Source organism: Diorhabda sublineata, chromosome 2 (assembly GCF_026230105.1).
Source record: "Diorhabda sublineata isolate icDioSubl1.1 chromosome 2, icDioSubl1.1, whole genome shotgun sequence".
NCBI classification, from domain to species: Eukaryota; Metazoa; Arthropoda; class Insecta; order Coleoptera; family Chrysomelidae; genus Diorhabda; species Diorhabda sublineata.
The window spans coordinates 2,303,859-2,330,641 of NC_079475.1; the positions used below are offsets into that span (position 1 = coordinate 2,303,859).

General features: G+C 32.0%; 1 protein-coding gene across 2 annotated transcripts in view; it reads right to left on the reverse strand.

The window, feature by feature from the left end:
• The window catches only part of LOC130452963 (synaptic vesicular amine transporter), a 164,933-nt gene that overhangs the window by 25,124 nt on the left and 113,026 nt on the right, over nucleotides 1-26,783 (reverse strand). For both annotated transcript variants that reach the window (XM_056792513.1, XM_056792514.1), the window contains 4 exons: nucleotides 26,091-26,241; nucleotides 23,113-23,171; nucleotides 642-908; nucleotides 328-429 (listed from right to left, as the gene is read on the reverse strand). In XM_056792513.1, coding sequence (XP_056648491.1) covers nucleotides 328-429; nucleotides 642-908; nucleotides 23,113-23,171; nucleotides 26,091-26,241 — 579 coding nt within the window. The remainder of the gene's footprint in view (nucleotides 1-327; nucleotides 430-641; nucleotides 909-23,112; nucleotides 23,172-26,090; nucleotides 26,242-26,783) is intronic.

The window sequence follows — 26,783 nt, forward strand, 5'->3', positions numbered from 1 at the left end:
ATATTATTTGCAATAGGGAATATACTTTTTGATATATGGTACTCTTTTTTGTGGAGCTTATGGCAATTTCAATCGTTTATTTGTAAGTACTAAGATGAAAGACAATTGCAGCAGATCCATGTCTTCTTTCAATTCCAATTCACAAGTTCTTGTTTATTTGTTTTTGTGTTTGTTTTTTTTTTTTGAATTCTTTCACGTATGAGTAGTTTCCCGCAACATATTTTTAATTTTTAAAATGGATAATAAATAAGTTGTCTATAGAGTTTCAACTAATTGTATAATTGTTTATAATCTCAACTAATTATCAGGATATTAACAATTATATACCTGCAGCAATTAGGATATATGGATCCGATATTAACGATTTCAATGATGGTGGGTCAGATTCTTGTCTTATTACAGAAGGTTGTAGCATCAAAAGTTGAAGTACTGAAAAAGAAAATATGTCATGAAATAACAAAATCGAATTAAATCATAAAAATAGGTCTTCTCCATATGAATTCATTAAAATATTCCAATTATAACAAACAATGGTAGATTAGTCTGAAAGTTTCATTTTTTTGAATGATAAACCGTAAATATCTTGCTGTCATTTTACTCAGTTTTACTCTTCCTATAAATTTCTAATTGATCACACTTACAGCCATCTCCTAATGCTAATGCTGAAAGGATGAGAAATGGAGCAGATTTTCCAACAAACTCATACATGACACCTCCAAAGGGCGGTCCAATTAACACTCCGAGTGCAAGTCCGCCCAATGCGATTCCCATGGCATTACCTCGTTCTTTATCGTCCGGATATCTCTCTGCTAACATTCCCATACCAGATACGCTTGAGCAAGAAGAGCCGATACCCTGTAGAGCTCTAGCTATAAATAGGACACTATAGCTTCTACCAAATGCGAATACTGTAACACAGAAAATCAACATTTAATTTATGCATTTCGTTTATTTCCATATCAGGATTGTAAATTTAACACCCGATAATCACAAATTTTCTAAAATTGAGGTTTCAACAATATTATGTTCGTTTTTTACAGCGTTATTAGCATTTACATTATTTTCTTACTAATACCGATCTCCAAGCGATAATATATGGTATGAAAAACAGACAAAAGTAGACTTGCAAAATCTTCTATAAAGTGGAAGGATACAACCCCAGTTGCTGGAAACGGCGACAAATTAATTGATTTAGATCTTCTTCAATGTTTTCCTTTACAGTGACTACAGTTTCTTCAGTGCGAACTGTTCGACGTCTCTCGGGATGCACAAATGTAAGAATAAACGTATTTGAAACAATGTATGCCATATAATGACCAAAGTGTGCAAAAAAAAACCATTATTTTGATAAAAAATTCCAACAGTTTACAAGCATTGTCTGATTAGGTTAGGTTAGGTCATTTTGTTCATACAAACCTTTACCTTGACCTCAAAATATATAAGTTGAAGTTTTGTGTTTCATAACTACTAATTGTATCGTTGATATTTTGAAAAAAATTTCCTCTATTATCGATAAATATTAATGTAATTCTCAATTTTCTGAATAAAAAATAAATTCGGAATTTATCATCAAATAACTATTATGATCTGCTAATCATATAGTTAAGTGATTCAAAGTATTCCTTATTTACAACTACGCACTTGAACTCCATTGAGGTATTATCTCGGATTATTTAATTATTTTCTAATATTAATGTGACTGTGAACGACCATTAATGCCCCTTTTGTAAAGGTTTTATATTTATTTATAGTTTTGGTAGATTGAACACTCCTAATGGGAACCAACCTCATAGTTAAGTAATTCCAAGAGTCCCCCATTTTACTAGACACTTGAGCCACCATTTACGAATCCTCTCAAATTACACACTTTTATTTTATATCGATGTTATGTGATGAGATATCCATTTTATTAGTATTTGTAGCTATTTTATACGATAAGTTTTTAAGGCAGCTTGTACACGGATATATAATAGTTTGACATTACTCATTAATCATTACTCATTACTTTTTTTTGCTTATCAAATACTTAGTTTTTTCATAGTGAAATGAATTATTCAACTGGCGCAGTCATTTATATTTGATAAATTACTCAACTTCTAAACTTCGTGGTTATGCTGAACTGGTTATAAATATTCAAAAGTCACATCCTGGACATCACTTTAGGACATTTTTTCTAGAAATTTTGCTTAAATTGTATAACAAGGATTTGTATAACAATTTAGCTTTGAAAATCTCTTTGTAAGCTTTCAGAAAATCTGGAACAATATTGCTGTATGAAATCTGACTCTCTAAACTAAGCATTAGAATATGTTATGGATAAAGATATTATTGAATATTTTCAAAACTTTCAGAATAACAATGTAAATAAGCAAAAACCAAATAATAACTTCAACAATTGGAACGATTTCAATAATCGAGGTAATTTTAATAATAGAATTACTTTCTACATAATATACAAACTCCAAATAATGATAATTTTCCAACTAATAATTCCTTCCGGAGTCCCGTAAATATTGAACCACGGCCCCTAAGAAACCAAAATTTTCCAGCCAACTCTCAAATTTTTAATCAAAATAGAAATGTCAACGTTTTTAAACCTAACCAAAATTTACCGGATCAAAAGGCAATGTCCGTTTCTAGATGATACTGTTACCAGAAACGGTACAAATTTCGTAAATTATTTCAACCAAAATCAACATCGAAATAATTTTGTATCCAGAGAATTATCCAATGTAGAAGGTCAGAATAATGATTTTTATCATCAAAATTCCTAATCAGATCCCTATAATACACAATTAGATAATTCTGGAAATAATCTAATCGATTTTAACGATCGCGAAATAAATTTTCAAGGCCTGCCTCTTAACAACCACATAGAACCACAAATAATATATCTTAATAATGTAAATGAAACTGAATTGTCCTATATATATCTTCCTGAATACAAATTAAAGATGACCCATCGCAACAACTGCCCTTCAAAGATCTTATAGATTTCTTTAATTTCTTAGACCTTTTGATATGTTTATGTTTCTAAATCTTCACGATTTAAGGTCTTTTCTATTTCAAAATTCCGATATTCCAATAGAACCAGGTCCTGTTCAATCCTGTACGTTTGACCCTCTTCCTGGATCTTCCTGAAAAACTGAACTCCAGCTCTCTTTGGTGGTCTGCCTACATGTCTGCGTGTGTTCGGTCTCTGAGTATTAGCCCACTTTGCCTTGACCTATCTCACCACATCCTGTACGCCCAATTCTTCTCTTATGTCATCACTCCTTATTCGGTCCCTGATGGTGACTCCCTTGATGGTTCGCAGTATTTTCATCAAATGGGTCTCACTATTCTTTTTGTTGTTAATGGCTCGACTCTGGTTTCTGAGGCATATGTGAGAATAGGTCTCACACACGGTTTATAGATTCTGGTCTTGCTCTGTGAGCTCATCGCTTTGTTTCTCAGGTTTCTCTCACCAGATATATTCACTCCCAGGTAATTGAATCTTGACACCTGCTGTATTATTCCGCTATCGACTGCCAATTTGCATTTTTGATATTACCATTGATTCTGTCTTGTTGACTGAGATGCTCGTATCAAATTTTCATCTTATATAGTAGACGTTATAAGTCGTCTTCATTTTCTGCTACGGCAATACCATCGTCTGCATAAAGCAATACCTTCAGGGAGCGGTGACCCATTCTGTATCCTGCATTGACTTTGTTGATTTCCTCGATAATTTGATCCATTATGATGTTGAATAGGTTTGGTCTAAAACTGTAGCTAAACAGACCTTGTACCTATTAGGTCCAAGGTCTGGCTATTAAATAACGAGACTGCGCGCCTAGAGGTCGCCCTAGACGGGTGGGGTGAAAAACGAATAGTGCGTTGGGTATATAGATATCTTGGCTATGCACGTCTCATAACACGTTTCCCTCACGATTATAGTATTTGTGCAATAGCGGTTTGAAACGAACGTGTTTTTTCCTCACCATGTGTGACGAAAAACAGGAGCAACGTATCAATCTCAAATTTCTCGTTAAATTGAAAAAAGCTCCAATTTAGCGCTATAAATTGTTGCAAGAGGCCTATAGGGACAATTCTCTATCTCTTGCGCGTCAAAACGTTGATGGCTTTTCCCGACATTAACGCTATCGTGATGACTGTCAACCAGACTTACTATTTGTCAGTTTTAGCAACATCGAGAAAACAAGTTCGTAAAAAACGGCCCGAGTTGTGAAAGAACAACTCTTGGATTTTCACCAGGAAAATGCGCCACGCGCTATCTGTGAAGCAGTATTTGGCTAGTAAGCGCATCCTTTGCTCGAATACCCGCCGTACTTACCAGATTTGGCACCGTGCGACTTTTTTTGTTTTTGAAGATAAAATCTACTTTGAAAGGGACTCGATTTGAGTCGATGGAAGAGCTCCTAAAGGCCCTCACATATTATTAGTTTCGTAAAATCAAAATTTTTCTAAACATACAAATTCAGACAATAGTGGGTTTCCTAGATTACTGAATATTTCTTATTCATTATAAATGAAAAATTTCAATAGATGGTTTATATGTAATTTAATGATATTTAATAAAAATCATTCAATCATGACTAGAAAATTTCAATATTAAGTTTTTACTGAAATATTATTTGTAAATTACCGATACAGTAAATAGCATTCTGAATTTCAATTAGACCAAAATAAGTGATTACAAAATTATTGAGTGCTTATTAAACAAATTTTTATAAGTACCATTGACAGTTTATTTACGGTAACGTTATTTCGATTACTGCTTTCATAGAATCTGTATTAGCCAATTATCAAATTTCTTACCAATTAAAAAATAATAAAAAATAATTCAACAATTGAACTACTTCAATCAAGCAAATACTCCCAACTGTTCCCCACTAACTAATAAGTGAAGTCAATCAAAATTTGTCAGCTAGGTCTTGAAAATTTTGCTTCTGAAGTATTCTAACAGAATGTAGTTCAAAGGGTTGCCACCAGAACATATCGGTAGCCATTCGATAAGTCTCTTTCTACCTTTTCATCTATCTGGAAATACAAGATACAACAGTGATCTCTCTTCGAAAAATTACACTTAACTTTCTCATCGTCTCAGTAATCGATTATTGATTTTGATAAAATGTTTATCAAAATGGCGGACCTCTTGTATTATTAGCAATAGTTCATTTGCTTAAGTCCAATCGGATTAGTTATTTAGATTCTCGAAAATTCTAAGCAGCAAATTTCCTTCGGAATTCGTTGGGAGGAGGGGGTTACTGCTAGTCTAAATTCAAAAAGTAGAGGTACCAGACTTGTTGCTGCATCCGCCTTCTTGATTTAAAGAGTTATTTTGTTCTCTCGAATAGCTCGTTTATTTCTAATTTCACACGAAAAATAGTGATTACAAATGTGTTTAAAAGTGAATTTCCTATAATTTTGGTTTCCATCAATTTTTTCCTAGGATCGATTTTTATCTATTTATACCTGCGAAGAGGAGGAAGTGAATTTTTGGTTATCGAATAACTAGTTTATTTTCAATTTTACGCGAAAAATTGTGATAAACAAAATTGTTTAGAATTAAATTTTCTACAACTTTGATTGTCATAAATTTTTGGAGATGGAGAGATTGAATAACTCGTTAAAATGTGTGGGTGTCGCAAATCTGGACTCAAATGTTCCGTCTTATGCCACAACGGCAACGTAGAAACGTGCGAAAACGTTGTCTTAATTCGAGAGCTGCTGGGTAAAGATGATCTTGGTAAACCGCTCAGAACAAGTCACCCCCAACCCCCCGGAGTTTTCGGACGAAATCGTCGACAATTACTAGGTAGAATCGAACGACGAAAATGTGGCCGAGCCATCGGCTAAACGTTCCAAGCAGACGTAATTGAAATTTCGAAAGACTTTTAAAAGTGTACTGAAAAGAAAATAAAATTCATGTTTTTAATTGTGAAAATTATATTGTTCGATAAACTGATCGAATTTATTTACACCCCTCTTTTCCCGAACGTTAGTCCCAAAAAATATAAACTTTAGAAAAAATCATAATTATAATTGGGGCTATTTCGAAATAAATAATACCAAATACTTTTGGAAATATAAAATTTGTTATAAAACTATGTACCGAAGAATTATATTTAGTTGATTACTAAGAAAATATATTTTAGTTTGTTGATTATTAATTTGAGCATGTTAATTTTAGCAGTTTTAAATATTGGACCACATAATATTTCACAATAACAAGTGTTTTATGTCACAAGGTGAATTGGGGTAAGTGCATGCACAAAAACGACTAGTTCGTCTTTAGGCGTGGCGAGTTACATAGAGAAAATTCTAGAAGGACATTTGTATAAAACGCATTGTATTAAATATCATAAACACTTCATCAGCAATTATTTTATTATAAATACGATTTATTGTAAACAACTTAGCAATGAATATATGTATCGCTCTTGAATATATAGTTCATTCAATGAATATTAGTTAGTTCGCTTATGAGATTAATTGTATTCATTTAATTTTGTATAAAATAAATTTTTTAAAATAATTTTCGAAAACCGAAAATTATAATTGGTGCAGTCAGTAGGATTAGTGCGGTCGCGATTTTTCACGCAAAGTGCGATAAAAAATTCCGACTAAGTACTTCAGTACAGCAGCACTAGATCTACGTGTTCAACGAAGAACTTCAGGACTTCAGATAGCTGTAAGTGCCAAGTTTCCTTATTTTTATTCCTTTTATTATCTATCCTTATCGATTCCGAGTAAGGAAGAGATAATTTATTAATTTTATAATCATATGAACGATTTTGATACGTTATTAAATACATTTGGTAATTTAAACTTGATAGATAGTTCAGATTATACAAAAATGGCAACAACTAGTCCAAAAACCCTTAATTGGGAATTATTTAAACTAAAACTGGAAAATATAAAACCATATGACGGTAATAGAAATACTTTAAACAAATTTTTCAACAGATGTGAAAATTTAATAGATACGTATTCGGTCTATAATGACCAAGATATCAATAATCATGTCTTGGAATGTATCCAAGAAAAATTAATTGATAAAGCAGAAATAATGGTAGGAAATAGGATTGAACTTAATACCTGGTTCAAACTAAAAGAAAATTTAATACAGTGCTTTGCAGACAGACGTGATTTAGACTACATATTACAGGAACTAACAAGAACACGACCATTTAAAAATGAGAGTCTAATAGCATTTGGAAATAGATTACAACTACTAAAAATTCAAACAATCCAAAGAATTAGTAACAATTGACAAAAACTGTCAATTAAGCCATTGCGAAAAAACAGCTTTGAACACCTTTATAGCAGGATGTTCAGGCACCAAACGCTATAATATGTATTTGAAAAAGCCTGTATCGCTAGAAGATGCTATGGGTTATGTCGACGAATTCGAAAACTTCGAGAAACCCTATGGCCAATTTTGTGAGCCCAGAGTGAAGTACAATAACAATAATAATAATTTTAAAACTAATTCGATGAAAAATAATAGAAATAATCAATATAACAATAGATAACAATCCCTACTATCAACAATATCAGCAATATGATAATAATTATAATAGAAACCATAATTATCCTCAATGTATATACCATTGAAATGTAGAAATTCGGGCATCGCTAACCAGTAAAATAATTAGACATCAAGCAGAAATCCCCACGTTTAAAGAATTTAACTATAATGGCACAATAGATTTTATTTTATATGACTTTCATGACTTTTTCGATGGAATACTAGGCATAGAAGATATGATAAAAATGCAGTTAAATATTGATTTCACTAATAAACAATTAAATAATAAAAAAGTTTCAATTCCAATAAAATTTAGGAAACCAACTGATATAAAATTCTCATTTGACATTGGACCTACTGAAAAATTATCAAAATCATTACCAGTAAATATATTAAATGGAGGAATATTAGTAAATAAAACACACTTATGAAAAGCCTACCAGAAACATAAACAACAGCACAAAATGGATATGCTTGCTATAGTCGAAATAATATATGAAACATTTAAAACAATCTCTATAACTTTAAACGAACCTCTTAAAGTCCAGCCATTTGAAACGAACCAATATGAAATTCATAATTTTAACTATTTGAAAGAAGATGAAAAAATAATTAGCGAAAATATAATTAGCAACCAACAAAAACATAATCAATATAAAATAGATATAAGTAAATTAATTCGAACCAACCATATGAACGATGAAGAGAAAAATAATATAATTAAATTATGTAAAAAAATTTTCTGATTTCTTTTTAAAACCAGGAGATCCATTAACTTTTACATCTAAAATAAAACACTCAATAAAAACAACTGACGAAATTCCGGTACATGTGAAATCTTATAGATACCCGTTCATACATAAAGAAGAAGTACAAAAACAAATTAATGAAATGTTAGAAAAAGGTATAATAAGAGCCTCATATTCCCCTTGGAGTTCACCGATATGGATTGTAAGTAAAAAAATTAGATGCGTCTGGACAACAAAAATGGAGACTAGTAATTGATTACAGGAAGTTAAATGAAAAAACTATTTCTGACAGATATCCAATTCCGAACATTACCGACATATTAGATAAATTGTGAAGAGCCCAATATTTTACGACGTTAGATTTAGCAAGTGGCTTCCACCATATTCAAATGTCAGACTCAATAGAGAAGACATCTTTCAGCGTAGACAATGGACATTATGAATTTCTCAGAATGTCATTTGGATTTAAGAACTCACCTGCAACATTTCAAAGAATCATGGATGAAATTTTAGAGGAATTACAAAACAAAATTTGTTTAGTATACATGGACGATATTATAATATTTAGTACGAGCCTACAAGAACACATGCAATATTTACAAGCAGTATTTCACAAATTAAGAGAAGCCCGTCTAAAAATTCAATTAGATAAATGCGAATTTTTATGTAAAGAAGTAGAATTTCTCGGATATATCGTTACACTAGAAGGTATAAAACCCAACCCAAAAACAATTAAAGCTATAAAAAATCTTGCTATACCTTACACGCAAAAACCAATTAAATCATTTTTAGGACTTTTAGGATACTATCGAAAATTTATTAGAAATTTTGCAAAAATCACAAAATCAATGACAACATGTTTAAAAAAAGACAAAAAAGTAGAACACACACAGGAATTCATTAACTGTTTTAACATTTGTAAACAACTTTTAATGTCAGAACCTATATTGGCTTATCCATACTTTAATAAACAATTTGACTTGACAACTGATGCATCAAAGTATGCAATAGAGGCGGTATTGTCTCAAGAGGGACACTCAATCTTTTACGCCTCAAGAACATTAAATGATGCAGAAACAAATTATTCAACGATAGAAAAAGAATTATTGGCAATTGTATGGGCATGTGAATATTATCGACCTTATCTATTTGGAAGAAAATTTACTATATATACAGATCATAAACCTTTACAATGGTTAATGTCACTCAAAGAACCAAATTCAAGATTGGTTAGATGGAGATTAAAATTGGAAGAATATGATTATGAAATTAAATACTTAAGAGGAAAATCTAATTTAGTAGCAGATATAAATGCCTTAGAAACTAAATGTTAACATTGATGATCTAGATTCAATGATTCAAAGAGAAATTGATAATTTACCAAATGATTTTGAACCAATAAATGATGACCTATTACCTGATTTATCATATTTAGATGATGTCGAAGAAACCATACAGAATGAAAATATAACGAATGCAACAAATGATAAAATAAATATTATATCAGACATTCAAATACGACCACCATTAAACAGAGATTCCGACTTAGAAACAATACATTCCTCCTTAGAAAACCCAATATTAGAAATACCAATTTCAAATAGATCATTGAACACTTATAAACATCAAATTTTAATAACAAGTGGCAAAGTAAATAATATATGAACAAAGAGAGAAAAATGTTTTGATAATACGCGTATATATGTAATTTTATCCAAGAGAGGTTTAGAAAATACCATAATTCAGTTTGTTAAAGAATATATTGGTCCTAAACAACTTTACGCATTATATTTTAGAGAACCCTTAAAACCAGAACAATTTATAGCTACAGTACAAAAATATTCTAAAAATGCAGCATTTAAATTTATTCATTGTATAAATGTCGTCAAAGATATTTTAACCGAAGAAGAACAAAAAGAAAAACTAGAATACTATCACATATACAAAAAAGGACACAGAGGAATTGAAGAAATCATTAACTAAAAAATATTATTGGCCTAAAATGTTACAAGATATAGAAAATTTTGTTAATAATTATGAAATATGTCAAAAGAATAAATATGATAGAAATCCCCCAGTAATTAAATTCAATTTAACCCCAACAGCCAGTAAACCATTCGAACACATACATATAGACACTTTTAAAATAGCAAATCACTCATATTTAACTATAATAGATGCATTCTCTCGTTACGGTCAAGCATATTCAATGTCAAGTGTGAATGGAACCTCAGTTGTTGATAATATATTATGTTACTCATCACGGTTTACCTCATATTACATTACATTACATTACATTGTGGTTCAGAGTTTAAGAATAACGACCAGCAAGATTTTTGCAAATTGCACAGAATTGAATTACATTATACAACATCAAAAAACAGTAATTCCATTTCACCTGTAGAACGTTTTCACTCTAATCTAATTGAACATTTCAGATGTATAAGAGAAAATAACAAAGATTTAACACCTAATCAATTAATAAAGCATTCAATATTGGCATATAATAATTCGATTCACTCTGTAACGCAATTTACACCATTTGAAATTATTAAAGGTCATATAAATAACCTCGACCCGTTTGATTTAGACGATCATCTAATAATATCCAATTATATACAAAATAACAAAGAAACCTCTAAATTATTATATGAAAAAACTAAAGACAGAAATGCTAATATTAAAGAAAAAATAATTAATAAGAGAAATGAAAATAGAAATGATCTGCCTTCCTATGAAAATCAAAATACAGCTTATATAAAAACAAAATTCCGAGATAAAAAATTACCTAAATTTAAAAAGGCAGAAATCATAAAAGACTCTGGTATATTGTTAGAAACTGATAGAGGAACCTATCAAAAAACATAATAAGAAAACCAAAAACTAAAACAGAAAAATTGCTACAGAATAATGAAGCTGACGACAGTATTAATATTACTACTACTTTACAAGACAACTAAGACAGAAGACATACAATTATAAAAGTAAATAAATAACTTATTATTACCCATTAATTTAGGAACCAGTAATCTTATATATACTAAACATACTTTTATATATTATATAGATTTAGAATTTATTCATAAACAAATTAATAATTTGAAACAATTTTATTATAGTTTAAAAAATAATTTATCTCAAGCGAACGCTACAAATCCTATTTCATATCATAATTTAGCCGAACAATCACTAAGTAGAACGGAAATTTTGATTAATACCTTAGATAGAAAATCAGAAAATATTTATCCACATTTAAGATTAAAAAGAGGATTAATAAATGCAGTAGGAAAAATAGATAAATGACTTTTTGGAGCTCTAGATTCAGATGATGAAGAAAGATATAATAATGCTATAAATGTTTTACAACAAAATCAAAAACACAATTTATGAAGTAAATTTACAAATATCATTACAAAAAATAATTAATTGATCATTATAATAAATCGATTACGACTCTATGGAACAATCAACAGAAACTTTCTGACAATTTAGAGAAATTTCACATTTCGATATAAAATAAAATAATAACTTTCAATAATTTTATAACATTTCATAGTACAATTTCACAGATTAATCTGGATTGTCAAAGTTTAATTACATTGATTGATAATATTGAAAACGTAATAACACTTTCTAAATTAAATACGATTCATAGTTCAGTAATATCTAGTCAAGAAATTTTAGAAATGATGAAATATTTAAATAATATTTATAAAGAAGAAGAAATCCTAAAATTCACTAATATTTTAACGTAAGTAGAACCTATGAATTTTTCCATTTATATCCTATAATCCAAAATCATACAAATATTTATCCCTCTTCAACCTTACTTGGCCAGAAGTCAAGAAGTTAATTTTATTAAAGAAGAATGTCCGGCATTAGAAGAGTAATATTATTGTAAAGAAACATTTAAGTTAAAAGACAACTGTACTATTGAATTGTTAAACGGACGCTCTGTTGAAAATTGTGTTGTTAGTGAAATTAACCTCCAAGAAACTATACTGGAACAAGTGACAAATAACGAACTTTTAGTAATTCCAAATTCAGAAACTGAAGTGATTTCTATATGTGCTTCGGACCGTTATTTTAAAATAAGTTATCCATCAATTATAAAAATTCCAAAGAACTGTAGTATTCAAATAGAAAGTGAAATCTTCTCAACTAACATACAAATCAAAAAAGGAAAATCGATAATATTACCGAAATTAAACTTCAGATTTCTAAATAATCAAATTTATAAATCTCCAAATTTAACCAACATAGATTTTGACAAATTATACGAAATAAATAAAATCTCTAGAAATATAAAACCAATTCATGAAATTTATAATCCGCAAAGCCATGTATCATTTGGACTATTTTTACTATAATAATAATAATTTGTGTAATTTTAATAACATTATGGTTAATTCGTAAATATAAAAGTAAATTTGTAAGAAAACAGAAATTTGAAGAAAAGAAGAAAGAAAACATCGAATTAGAAGAAAGAAGACAACAAGATATGAAAAATACCTCCGTCATTTTTCACTCTTAGGGATGGAGGAGTTACATAGAGAAAATTCTAGAAGGACATTTATAAAACGCAATTGTATTAAATATCATAAACACTTCATCAGCAATTATTTTATTATAAATACGAATTATTGTAAACAACTTAGCAATGAATATATGTATCGCTCTTGAGTGCTTTTCAGATAAAAATATCCACCTTTAATAACTTTTGTAATACTGGTATTTAGAAAAAATCCAAAAACACGTCAATTTATGTTGGAAGGGGCAAGCATTATGGCTTATTCAAACTTACTGGAAAAGCCACCCCCTCACCCCTAGCAGCATACCCTTTATTTTTTTAAATTACTAAATTGTGCAATTGAAATGGTGAAATGTATGTATGATGAAAAAGCTGCAAAAGAGGTGTCAAATATTCCACTTTCAAATGATACAGTGGCTAGCCGTATAAGAGACTTGTCAGATTTCGTGAAAACGGAGTTATTTTCCCGTCCTAAAAGTCGTGATTTTGCTCTACAAATGGACGAGTGCACTGACGTAGCGGGCCTGGCAGTATTGCTTGTATTTGTACGTTATGAGTTCGAGCGTTCTATAGAGGAGAATCTTTTAATTTGTGATGCGCTAGAAAGTAACACTACTTTCAAAATCTGAGAAAACCTTGACAAAAATTTATATATGGTGTTCAGAAAATACACCCAGAAAATCTGAATTGGAATCAGCTGTGGAATCAACACGACAGAGCCCCACCACACGGTAGTGCGCTTGTAAATAACTTTTTACAGACTCATTTTGAGGACCGATGGATAGCACACGATGGACCGCATCAATGGCCTCCCCGTTCGACGGGAACCCCATTAGATTTTTTTCTTTAGGGTCGTATAGAAGATATCGGGTATGCTTCGCCACTAACTACAAAAAATATTGTCAGGAAAGAGTTCTGAATGCATTTCGAACTCTTTCACCGCAAGAAATTCGAAACGGCATTCAGCGCGGGTTTTTAAGAAGAATCCATAAATGTTTGGAAGTTGGGGCAACTATTTCGAACATTTACTTATGTTTTCCAAGTTTTTAGATAGCGAAATTCGGCACCATTTTCTGTACACCCTATATAAATTTTTGTCAAAATTTTCACAAATTTTGAAAGCTGTTATTTGTCCAAATCCAAAAAATATTAGACCTGACTCACATAAACTTAGAAATTTTACTTAGAACTTTTTTTAGTGGCTGGCTGCATGTGCCTAAAAATTTGGAAAATGTGGAATAATCAAAAAATGGTGGACTTTAGGCATATTACGCCTTATACTGTGCTTTTCAGATAAAAGTATCCACCTTTAATAACTTTTGTAATACTGGTATTTAGAAAAAATCCAAAAACACGTCAATTTATGTTGGAAGGGGCAAGCATTATGGCTTATTTAAACTTCTGGAAAAGCCACCCCCTCACCCCTAGCAGCATCCCCTTTATTTTTTTAAATTACTTTTCATATTTTTTATGTAAAATTTGGATACTTCTCTTTGAGCTGATTTCAAAAATGTAATACTTGTAGGTTAAAGTGGTTAGTTTATGAGATAAACAATTTTTCTTTTAAGAGCACAAATTTTACTTATTATTTACTTTCACCTTATTTGCCTGTACTAAAATGGGTTGTACAACAGTTCAAACTCTTTAATCTTTTTAACTGTGCTATTTATTTTACTTAAAAAATCGGCGGACGGTGAATATTTTCTATTATATTGCAATATATTGGAGTGAGAGCAATATTCATATTGAATAAAACTAAAGAACGCTACTTACAAAATTAAAAAATATTTATTAAAAAAAAAGTGACAAACCCGTTTATCTTTAAAAAAATCGTATTGAATAGCATAACCTGAAAATGACACTGAAAAGGTTATTTCACCATGCTTACAGATCTTAGGTTTTGGAAGTAGCTTAATGATGTCGGTTTTTAAGATATGGCCGATATAATTAACTAATGGAAACATAAAAGCAGATCTTAGCTTAGAAACTTTTTTTCTGGCAAACTTTATTCTTGTTTCGTCCTCTTGAGTCTCAAGATCTTTGGGCAAAACCTGACCAATATAATGCTTTACGATTTTTTTTCATGGAAATTTCACCAGCACCCTATTACCTTCTCTCGCGTCTGCCATTAGCCGATCTATTTCTCGAGCTTCCTCAGATTCTTTTTCCATTTCGTCAATGATTCCACTTAGAGACGCATCAGATTCACCTTCACACATATTATCGATTGATTCATCTTCATCAGTCTCTGACTTTATTTCCAGTTCTCATTTTCTTTAAGTTTCTCTCTTCTATTTCTTGCAGCATTTCATTATTTCGTTTCTAGTTATTACTTCGGCACCGCTTGCAACTCGTTTCTTTGGTTTAGTAGACGCATCTTATGTCTTTTTATTTTGCTTCAATGTCAACAGCATTATTCCTTCGAATGAAGAAGCGAATAAAGAAATAATACTGGGGGTCGCGCTCTTGCAAGTAGATGGCAAGATATTTGCACTGCTGCTATTGGGTTCTGGTTCAGCACATACATTATCAGTAGTGGGCTCAATGTGCATAGTACTGTTATTGTCAAAACTGGCCTCGGCCGTTACACGCGTTCCATTTTTTAAATGGTTTTCCTATCTCTGGAAAGCTAGGGGATAAAACTTTTCTTTGTGAACAACTGTGTTATCAAAGGGGTAGATCCCAACCTTCCTGAATCCGTTCTGAATCAAAATTGGGTTTACTCCTCCCATACGTCTTTTATCATGACTGCAAACGATTTCTTTATAATTTTCTTTCCTGGATTCGGTCTTTGCCATGTTACCATCTTCATATCCCAAGTAGCCTTTAATGATTTGAAAATTATCAAGCGGTTACAGGATATGGCTTCAGTGGGGAGGCAATTTCAGGATAATAAAACCTTCTGCTATCACTTCTTTTATTAAATTGATTCCAATATGAGCAGAGTGACCATCGTAAATCAGCAAGATCGGTCTACGGTCTCCAAATTGTTTGACCAAATTCTTTTTGAAATAATCATAGAAAACTGCACTCTCCATCCATCCTCTTTTGGTTACATCATACGACATTATAGGGTGAGCTGGATCCTGTTCCTCGGCGGTCTATTCGTCGTACACATCCTTTCCTTTGAAGATAATTAAAAGAATTGCTTTTTCGTCTGCGGCACTGCATGCACATAACACTGTTGTATTATCACGACCTGGACAGCTCGTAGTGCGGGCTGAGGCAATTCCGATGCCTCCGACTACTTTTGTTTTTAAAGGATCTGCGCAAAAGCCGGTCTCATTAAGGTTCCATTCAGATGTGCTCGGGCTTTTCGAAAAGGCCCAACTCCAAGAGAGTAGCTTCAAGCAAATTAAAATATTCATGAATAATAATATTCTGGGGTTTCTTTAACGACAGCAGTGGTCTTTGTTTAAAACTAAGAAACCAGTCTTCACCTGGTGTTCCATTCTTGAACCGTGTTTACAAACCATTCACTTTAGCAAACTCTCCGATCTTCTCTAAAACTTATTGATTTCATCGTACAGTGTCTCCTTGAGGTTATTGTCAGTCTTGATATGCTTAATAGACACAAGAAGTGACAACTTTGGTAGACTTTCTAGCTATATTCAATAGTTGTGATTGATGAAGAGTCACAAATGCTCTTCTACTCCAAGATTCTTGGGTGAGGTTTTTGAGGTTAGTTTTCAGATCATTGGCAAGCTCAACTAGGATTTCAGAAATATTGTTGGATGGTTCCTTGGTATGGTGATCTGCAGATTCATTTCCAGTAATTCTAGCCGGATGAGACACACTGTCATATCAACAATAAGAGTTTGTTAGATGTCACGAATGTTTTCGCCCATTGAGTGGTAGGTGAATATGGTAAAGTCGGTGTATATAGCGATATGTTTATGGGGAGGAGAGATTAATTTGAAAGCTTGAAGGATGTGTAAACACTATACGTCGAAGGTGAGCTGAAGGAACTTATGAATTCGTGGCTTGGAGTGCTTGCAATCACGTGAATGGTTGGTGTCAATAGAATGCGATGATTGTTCAGCATTCTCTCTTTCTATAGTGAATTGTATAAGAGGATTAAAACTATTAGTGAAATAGCAAATCATCAATTCCGCTATATATCATCCGCATACTTTTCAATGAAGAATACTCTGAAGGGCAAAGCAGATATAAATATAATCCATTATATAATTTGCTACTAATTAGAAGAAATCTTTCAACTGTTCATAAACGCTTTTGTTTGAACTGATGTGTAAAAGCTCGCATTGTCAAGGTTGAGAATGATTCGTCTTCTGTGGTTGGTTTTCATGATTTTTTTGAACCTTTTGGCAAAAAAATGCTAGTGTACTGTGCAGAATCAACCTTTTCACGTTGCTCTAATGAAAAGGCGATATGTCCTGTTATCCCGAAAAAACCATTTGTTTCTAATTGCTTTGTGCGTTAACAACTTTCGTTGGATTCTGCTCAGCTTGAAAGACCCTTACAGTCGATTGTGGTGTTTTTGGAATTCACACGGTTAGATCCATGATAGTTTGGCTCCCACGATCTTAAGGACGTCGTTTGAAGCACTGTGTTTGAATTTTTTCAGCAATCATTTGCAACGATTGTCAGATTATAGGGTATCCAATGCGAACAAATCTTTTTGACAGCAAAATGTTTATGTTATATTGAATGTATGGGAGTAGAGCTTATACCCAAGTATGCCTCTATCTCACGGTATGTCACATGACGATCTTAAAATATCAGCTTACGCACAGCGCCGATGTTTTCTGCCACAACAACCGTGTTTTGTTGGTTTTCCGTGTTGAAGGACGCACTGCTGGTGGTTTAATCATCGCACGAAACTGTTGACGATTCAATTCTATTTTTTGGTCAAGATTCAAATAACTGTAAACAATTCAAATAACACTTCGTTTAACAACACGCTCTGAATACCTTCACCATTAAAAATTTTAAGCTTTCTGATTCCACTCAAAACTTAAGTAGCCACCGTCGTAATCTGTAGATTCGTCAAACTATACTGTCAATATATTCCATAATATATCATATGCTGAAGTTTTCTTCGATTTCGTAAAAAAACTATTTTGTAGCGCAGTAAATTTTACCTTCATTTGATGGACTTTGGAATTTCAACGCTGTATCACGTGGATAATCTTTTTCATAGTTTGATGGATGATTAGAGAATATTTGCTTTCTTAAGAAAAGCATCTGTAGCTTTATAAACATTCTTTGAGGTCTACCGTAAGTTCACGGAAACTGCCACATTGTACTAAATTTAAGAAATGCGAAAACAGTCCAAAATCCGTTATTAGTTTTAATTGGTAACCACATATCTGTCTTCAACTTTGAGGGCTAATTCAGGATTGTGGATGTGAGTGTTATATTATATTTTCAATGCAATAACTGCAATTGTTTAATCTATTATATTGGGATTAATATTATAAAATCTTCAACTAAAAGATTATCTAGTGTTTGTGACTTATCATATACTAGATGATATTAGAGGTCGACTTTTACGATATAAGAAGAAATCCATTTAGTTATTTCATTGGAAAAATGGAAATAAAAAAGAAAGAGAATCAAATCAATGAAAGATTTGACCCAGTGGCGTCTATAATCGAGTTAATACTGTACAGCGTAATATCTGAAGGCACTTTGTGATGAAATGGCGTGTAAGTGGCTCTAATTAAATCACTTTAAGGAAGAGTGCTAATCAGAACAGACTTTACAACTAATGGAGAGGAGATGTAACACTAGTAATTTCCACCTATTCGATGTCTACCAGGACCTCGTAAAGTTGATAACCACAATAAAAACTTATTTATTCGCATTCTTGGCAAGTTGCAAGGTGTGATGAAGATTTCACAACTGCTTTATCATTGAATTATAACATTTAAATGTAATTATAAATAAATGGAAGTAGCGCCATCTTTATATTGAAGTCTAGAATTGTAAAATTAAATAGCACTGGCGAATATTTGGAAATTTGTTGGAATTAAATAATCAAATAATAATGTAAATGCAGCACATGAAGTGAAGTGAAAACTGAAAAATATTTGGAGTTTGCTTAGTAAAAAAATTTCATAACGCCATTCATATGGCGCCATCAACGGCGTTGAATGTTCACGATTTTGCCGTAACACTGGCAACATTATATTGAAATTTCATACGAATATGTTTTGAAAGTTGATACATCCAATAAATTTGTTTTTATGTCTGACTCTAATAGAGGGCGCTACTTACATAGTTCGCACCAAATAGTATTGAACATAAATTTTTCAATATTAGATTTATTTTTCAAAGTTGAATAAGTATAGACACTGTTGGAGGCCTCAATATAAAATAAACAAAAAGTAGATGATCATGTATTGTGGTTCTGGGACTCAAAATGTTGTTTGTTCTATACTAAGGCCCCCAATAGCTGAGTACCCAAACATTTGAATTTTACACGGCAATAGCATTTTCACTAAGTTTACAATGAAAAACTTTCTGAAACCTTGTTATTCGATAAATTAGATCTTGTTAATCAAAATGTACTCAAATTTTGAATACACTGACAAATATTAACCTTAGGCGAGTGCTTAGGAAAATCTAGTGAAGAAACTGGGAATGTGAGAACTGAAAAAATAAATTCTGGTGGGCAAAGAACCACGAAAAGAAACATTAATAAAGAAAATATGATTTTAAATTTAGTTGATCAAAATCCAGCAGCTAGTTTAAGAAATGTGGCAAGACAATCAAATCAAACGTCTTCTTCAAGTACTTGGAGGATATTTTAACAGTAACAGGTACATCTTTATCATCACAGACAAGTCCAAGAGCTCTTGCCGGTTAGAGTCGATTTTTGTCAAACATTACAAGAAAGGTCAGCCCTCAATCCAAATTTCTTAAAACGTTTGGGCAGCAACAAATTAATAGGTTATCACATTCTACCTTGAAATTTAAATGGTGATATGTACCTGTATCACTTATTCGAGATATTAGAATATTTAACGCTAAACGTGCGAAGATCTCTAATTTTTATGAACGATGGAGCTCCACCGCACTTTGATAGAAGGTGTCGTAATTGGTTGAGTAGCCATTTTCCGAATCTATGGATTGGTAGAGGTGCAGAAGCTCCGATTCATTGGCCTTCTCGGTCATGCGATTTTAATCCTTTGAATAACACAGTTTGGTCGTATCTTGGAAAAAAATTGTGCTACAGACGTAAATTCACCTCAAGAATTGAAAGACAGAATTTAACCTTATTTCAAGGATCTTTTAGCTGACTTTCAACAGTTTAGATGACTAATGGATTCGTGAAAATGGAGGACATTTTGAACACCTACTGTAATTGAACTTTATTTTATGCTATTAACCTTTTTTTGAACTTTCATCTCGTGATGTTTTGTTTAATCAATACATTTATCATTATTTCATACCAGCATCGGTTATTACTTCATAAGTTTCAAATCAAAATATTTCAAAAATGGTAGACAGTATCGAATTTTAACAAGAGGGTACCTTTTTGGTTTAAAATTGAATGATGTTCAAGTTTAAAATTTTGCTTGATAAATCTAGTATTTAAAAAGTTATGTTTAATACTATTTGGTACGAACCGCGTAACTAGCGCCCTCTATGAGTGTCAGATATAAAAACAAACTCGTTGGATGTATCAGCCTCCAAAATATGTAGCCAGTAGTTGAGGCAAAATCGAAAAAATGTGTTCAATTCTTTTTACTTCAGCCCTTTTGTCTCGAATACGGATGGCGTTACGAAACTTTTTTACTGAGGAACATTTTTCAGTTTTCTACCTATCCTGTACTTGCAACAAAAAATCGGTTTTTATAACTTTATTATGTACAACACTACTAAATATATTCAATTTTTTTCTGTATCATGTTAAAAACAATAATTTCTTCGCCTGATTCGAACCTAGTACCTGTAGTTTGGAGGCACGGAGCATTAACTATCAGCTATCAGCCACATTGAATGTGTTTCTCGTATGTCTGCTTTTCAATAGTTTTTGAAACAATATAAATTTGATTCAAGCCTGTCATCATTATGGGGTGTTCAGTTTTTTCCGTGTTTGAATATTATATGTTGATTTATATTAAGAAACCAAATAAAAATAGATTAAAAATGTGACTTTTCGTTAAAACCACCAGCAATTGAAGAAAATGCCAAAGTCAAGGAAAGTATATAATACGGAATATGAATTTTTGACTGGCAAAAGGAATTATTAATAACAGATAGTCAATATTTATTCAACTAACACATAGATTTTTGTGTTTATTATTATGGAGATATTGAAAGATTATTATAATTTTCGATACTAGGTTCAAATGAAAAATAATATATTGTACAGGGTGGCGCGTATATTGCAAATTCATTCAAAATATAGATTAACCGTTTTGAAGAGACCGGTTTCACATTCAAACCACCAGAAAAAGGTTGTTCAAGAACGTCTTGGGCCACAGACAATATTGATAATATTGATTGTGTGAAGAAATCAGTACAAGAAAATCCGCATATGTCTACTCGGAAGCGATCGGCGGCTTTAAACTTCGCGACAAAGAGTACAGTTAACAGTTAACACAGGAATTAAATGATACTAACTTTGGAGCTACTCTAGCATTTTCTGAAAAAATATTTAGTCTATTTTCCACTTTTGACATTTTTTTTTTCAGATGAGGCTCATTTTCATTTAAATGGATTCGTAAACCCACAAAATTGTCAAAAAAAACTCCAAAAATGAGACATCAAAAACCACTGCATAATCCGAAAGTAACGGTATAAGCAGCAATGTCAAGCAAAGGAATAATTGGCCCTTTCTTCTTTGAACATTCACGAGGACGAAACATCACCGTTAACACCGACCGCTATGTTGGATATCTGACTCCAGAACTTGCAAGATCAACAATATTGAATACGAAAACTTGGTTCCAAGAAGACGGAGCGATCAGCCACACATCAAATGATTATATGGCGGCTGTGAGACGGATGTTTCCTACAAGACTAATTTCCCAAAGAGGTGACATCCCTTGGCACCCACGTAGCCCTGCCTTGACGCTTTTTGATTTTTTTTTGTGAATACACCTCAAATATAAAGTCAAAATGAACAATCCAAGGGACATCAGTCAGCTAAAAGAAAATATACGCCAGAAAATGACACTAATCACCCCGGATTTATAGACAAGAGTTTTCACAAATCCGCGTTTGCATTTAGAGGAGTGCCGTCTTCGAGAGGGGCGTCATTTTCATGATGTTATTTTTTAAAAATAAAATTCATTCAATTACCTTTTTTTAATAATGTAAAAGTTCCCAGCCATAAAACAAAAATATTTAGTAGTCGTGGATAAAATAAAGTATTCTAACGTATAATTTTAACAGGACCAGATGTGTTGTGCAGTATACAGTATACAGTTAATTTGTAGTTATGGTAGTTAAGGAAACGTAGTTAAGAAAAACTAAAATAAAATAGAGTGAATCCAATTCTTCTCCAAAATGAAGGACCGATAACTTCGATCATTTTAAAGTGAGTTTCCACGATCATTAATAAATATAATATCGTAATTCACAAATCATGTTAAACAATAGACTGCAAACATTCTCATTCTTGAATCTCCACAATGATCCTTATATATGATTATATATATTTTAGAATAAATATTTTAATATTTTATATACCTTTTAGTATATCTCTTTTATTTTATATTGACAATCTGCAATTACATATGGTAAGCTGATAAATTCCTACATTCTGTAGCGTATATACTATTTTTTTGTCGAACAATTATATTATTATTATATTTTGATTTTTCGGCAAAATTATTTTTTCACTATCTGTGCATAAAAATTAAGGATTTAACTGATCTCTCAGTCAAATTAATTATCACTTATATTTTTTAAGAAATACTTAATTGAGTGAAATCGGTCCATTTTTATATTTTTTTTTCTCGAGGTTCATTCTATATATTCTATATGGAAATGGAAGTTATATTGAAGTAAAACAGATCACTTGGATCAAATCGATTTGTTCCAATTTTGGTACTCACAATATATATTAAATATATGTAATACTTCTAAATGAACAGTTTCTAAAAGTGGTTCGACTAAGGAAGACAGAATGATAACGATTTCTCTATCCTCCGAGATTTCAGCACGGTTCTGCGCATTCTCAAGCATGCTCAGTATAGATAAAGTGTCTCCCACTAAAGAGAAAATGAATATTTTTCCCCGTATCAACTCTCCATATAGAAGTATAACATATATGAAATATTAATTGAAGAAAGAGAGAGAGTGAGACTACTTACTTATAGTTGACAAAAACATTATAACAAAGCCTGCGAACATGGGAATACTGTAGCCAATTCTGGAAAAAAAATTGTTAAATAATATAATATATAATGTGCAGGAAAAAACGAGAATTGGAGGGAATATCTGCAAATTTGAAACTCAATACACATAAGTCGAAATAATCAATCAAATTTATTCGAACACAAGTTATCAAATTGCTTAATAAAAAATATTTGTTTTCGATGTGAAAGTACTCTTGGCTCTATCTTTCCAAAATATGCTCAGTTACATTAAAAGTGATAATCCCATATCTCAGGATCTTCTTTTCTCTATAATTATTTCTCTGTGTACACTTTTGGCTCCATCTTTCCAAAATATACTCAGTTACATTGAAAGTTATAATCCTATATTTCAGAATCTTCTTTTGTCTATAATTATTTCTTTGTTTACACTTTTGGCTCCATCTTTTCAAAATATGCTCAGTTACATTAAAGGTGATTATCCCATCTCTCAGAATCTTATTTTCTCTTAATTATTTCTCTGAGTTTACTTTTTGCTTCATCTTCTCAAAATATGCTCAGTTACATTAAAAGTGATAATCCTATCTTTCGGAATCTCCTTTCCCCTGGAATTATTTCGGTGTGTACACTTTTGTCTCTATCTTTTCAAAATTTACTCCGTTACATTAAAAGTAATAATCTCATCTTACAGAATCTTCTTTCCCGTGGAATTATTTCTTTGTGTACACTTTTGTATACTACAGGGAAGGCTTCAATCCAGATTCTTTTTTTTTTGGCATGTATACTGGTCTCATTACCCTTGATTCTCGAATGAGTGGGAACTAAAAATAAATGTACTCTTCGATCATTTTATTGTCAAGGGTATAAAATGCCTCAAGTTTAAAGATATCAATGATCATTTTTAGCGATTTTGATAAAAGAAGAATTGTGATCTATAGAGATGTTGCTTTCTAGCCTTGTTAACTGAAACAGTCATACGTGTGGAGACGGTAAGGGAACACGCATAAGATCAACTGATCTACCAAAGGGTACTGCTGAGCATCTGAATAAGCGATTTATGCAATTAATTCCTCGATATCACGTGTCAAATTAGTAAACAATTATTTGGAAGTAAATATGTTATTATGCGTATCTTTAATTGAAATTCGGGCCCTTGTACCTTTACGATTAATCTCTGCACTGCAAACCACTGTCATCAGCGTTTAAGCTGGTGCAGAGAACGGTAGAAAAGTCGACGAATAGCTGTTTAGGCTGTTCAGACGTCATAGAAGGATAAAAGATCACCATGGACAGCTACGTCATGTTGAGTTTACTGTTAACAAGGTCCTGTTATGTTTCCTCGAGACAGTATGATTTCTGGGTATGCTAAAAACCACTCTACAGATTTATTCAAATGAGCATCTAGTAAATGAGCGTCCTAAAAACCTTTTTGAACGAGATAACACACTTTCACATATTGCTATAGAATTTTATCAAGAATCTGTCGTTAATAATATTTCGCCGTGATTAACCTGGTCACTCCACTTTCAGTGTTTGTACACATCCCCGAAATATTTTTTGCAGGTTTTCTACGAAATTGTTCCCAGTTGTACCGTTTCCTTAGTAAAACGATTCATTGCTTTTAAAAATGTCCAAATACCTTGTTGTGGTCCATACATATTCGCCTGTAGGTGATTACTGAACGTTTTTAGCTTTTCATCAAATTTATCGATTTACTTGCTGGACTTTGTCGTTTTGTCTCTATTGCAGTTTTTTTAGCATATTTTTGGTTTATACCAATATTAGCCAAGGAAAGTGTGTAGTATGTAGTCGCTTATGGTTACGTTAATTCTATTATCGTAGAAATTCGATTTATGTTGTTCTTGATAAGAAGAAAAGTATATGTTATTGATTTGCATTTCGTTATGTGCATAAAATTTAGCCAGTATTCCTTTTTATTACATCGTCGCTATATGTTTGATTTATTATCCTCATTTCCTGCATCAAGGCTATTGTAATATCATTTTTTCTTTAGAAAAGCATAACCAATTTCCATATTTTTTTCCAAATGCTTCACTACATCTGCCTTTTCCCTACTGTTTCTTGGGGAACAGTTGAACATTTTTCTAATCTTATCTATGAAAATGGAGAATTGATCAAACTCAGCCACAAACATTCATAGCGACTTCTAAACGATGTTTGTCAGACGTATTGGTCTAAAAAATTATCCTGTGGGTAAGGTCAAACTTTCTCCCTAACATGACTATAACTTCACAACAAAACAATTAAATGATCCTTCAGAAGGTCATAGCACAGACTTAGTGCTTTTATAGTTTATTCTGGATACTAGGTGTAGTTGTGTTTTTTAGCTAAGAGCGTAAAAAAATGAGTTCAGGTTCTCAATTTCCTTCAAAACTTCTTTCTTATATTAACGAAATGTGATAAAGAAATGCGTATCGTAAATTTAGAGTAATAACTTTGAATTCATAACTCGAAACCTTTTGATGCCGAGGTTTTACCATCGAGAACACTGATTTTTCTTCTCAAAGCCATAGCCATGAACCAAACTTTAATTCTTGGAGAGAATTTTGGCAATGATATCCTGATCTACATGATCTTTTAGTTCTATCCAAAAACATGACGATTTTCTATTTATTCAGCACTCAAACGTCTTGGATTACATTTTAAGGTTTCCTTCTACTCCATAATCTGAAATAACTACTTGTAAACAGTATTAAGACTCACTCCATTATCGCACACAGATTTTGTACATTTCATGGAGCTTCCTCGGCATGGTTATTTCAATTTTAATTTTGGATCTTCCATTTAATCAACATGTTAATACTGAGTGTGTTTTTTATCAGATAGTGAGCTCGCTGGATGTTCGACTCAATTTATCTCAATTTATTAAACATACTGTATTAGTTGTTTTGACTTATAGTATGAAATGAAAGTGAATGAAACTTAATGGTAAAAGGAAGTATATTTTATGTTACCTGTGAGTTAGAGGTCCAACGAAAGGGTTAGCCAATAACTGCACGAATGCCTTCGAGGCAAACATTATTCCCACTTGAACAGTTTCTTGGACTAAATCTTTATGTCTTAACCGTTTCTCCTCTTCTTCTGGGCTTAATGTGGAGAAGTTATCTGAAAATGCGAATAAAACATGTAATGTATATTTGATATTGGTGTAGGGCTCGGGTTTGAGTTAATAAAAGTCTTGAAGAAGTGAATGGGCATGAAGCAATTGAGATCATTTAGTTGATTTTCAGCGAACCAAATATTAAAGGCTGTTCACGAAAGTTCTATTGTTCATCAGAATATAAAACTACTAGATTCGTAGGACCTCAAATTTCTATAGCAGAATGAAGGGTAGGTGGATTTTAGAGATGTCATTTGAAGATGATCCAAGTGAAGGAAATCTTAAAAGTGTGTCAAAACTAGAAAAGAAAGCATTCCATTATGTAAGATAGTCGATCAACTAAGATATTATAAGTATTAGAGAATGGACTGGGATAAGAGAATCAGGACAGTTATTTGAACTAGCTCAAGATAGAGAGATCACCAATGTCAAGGGGACTTGATACGGCGTGCTAAGAAGAAGAAGAAGAAGAAGATGAAGAAGAAGAAGAAGAAGCCGCTGATTTGGATAAATCAATTCGCCTCAACAACAGCTTTTGGTTGCCCAA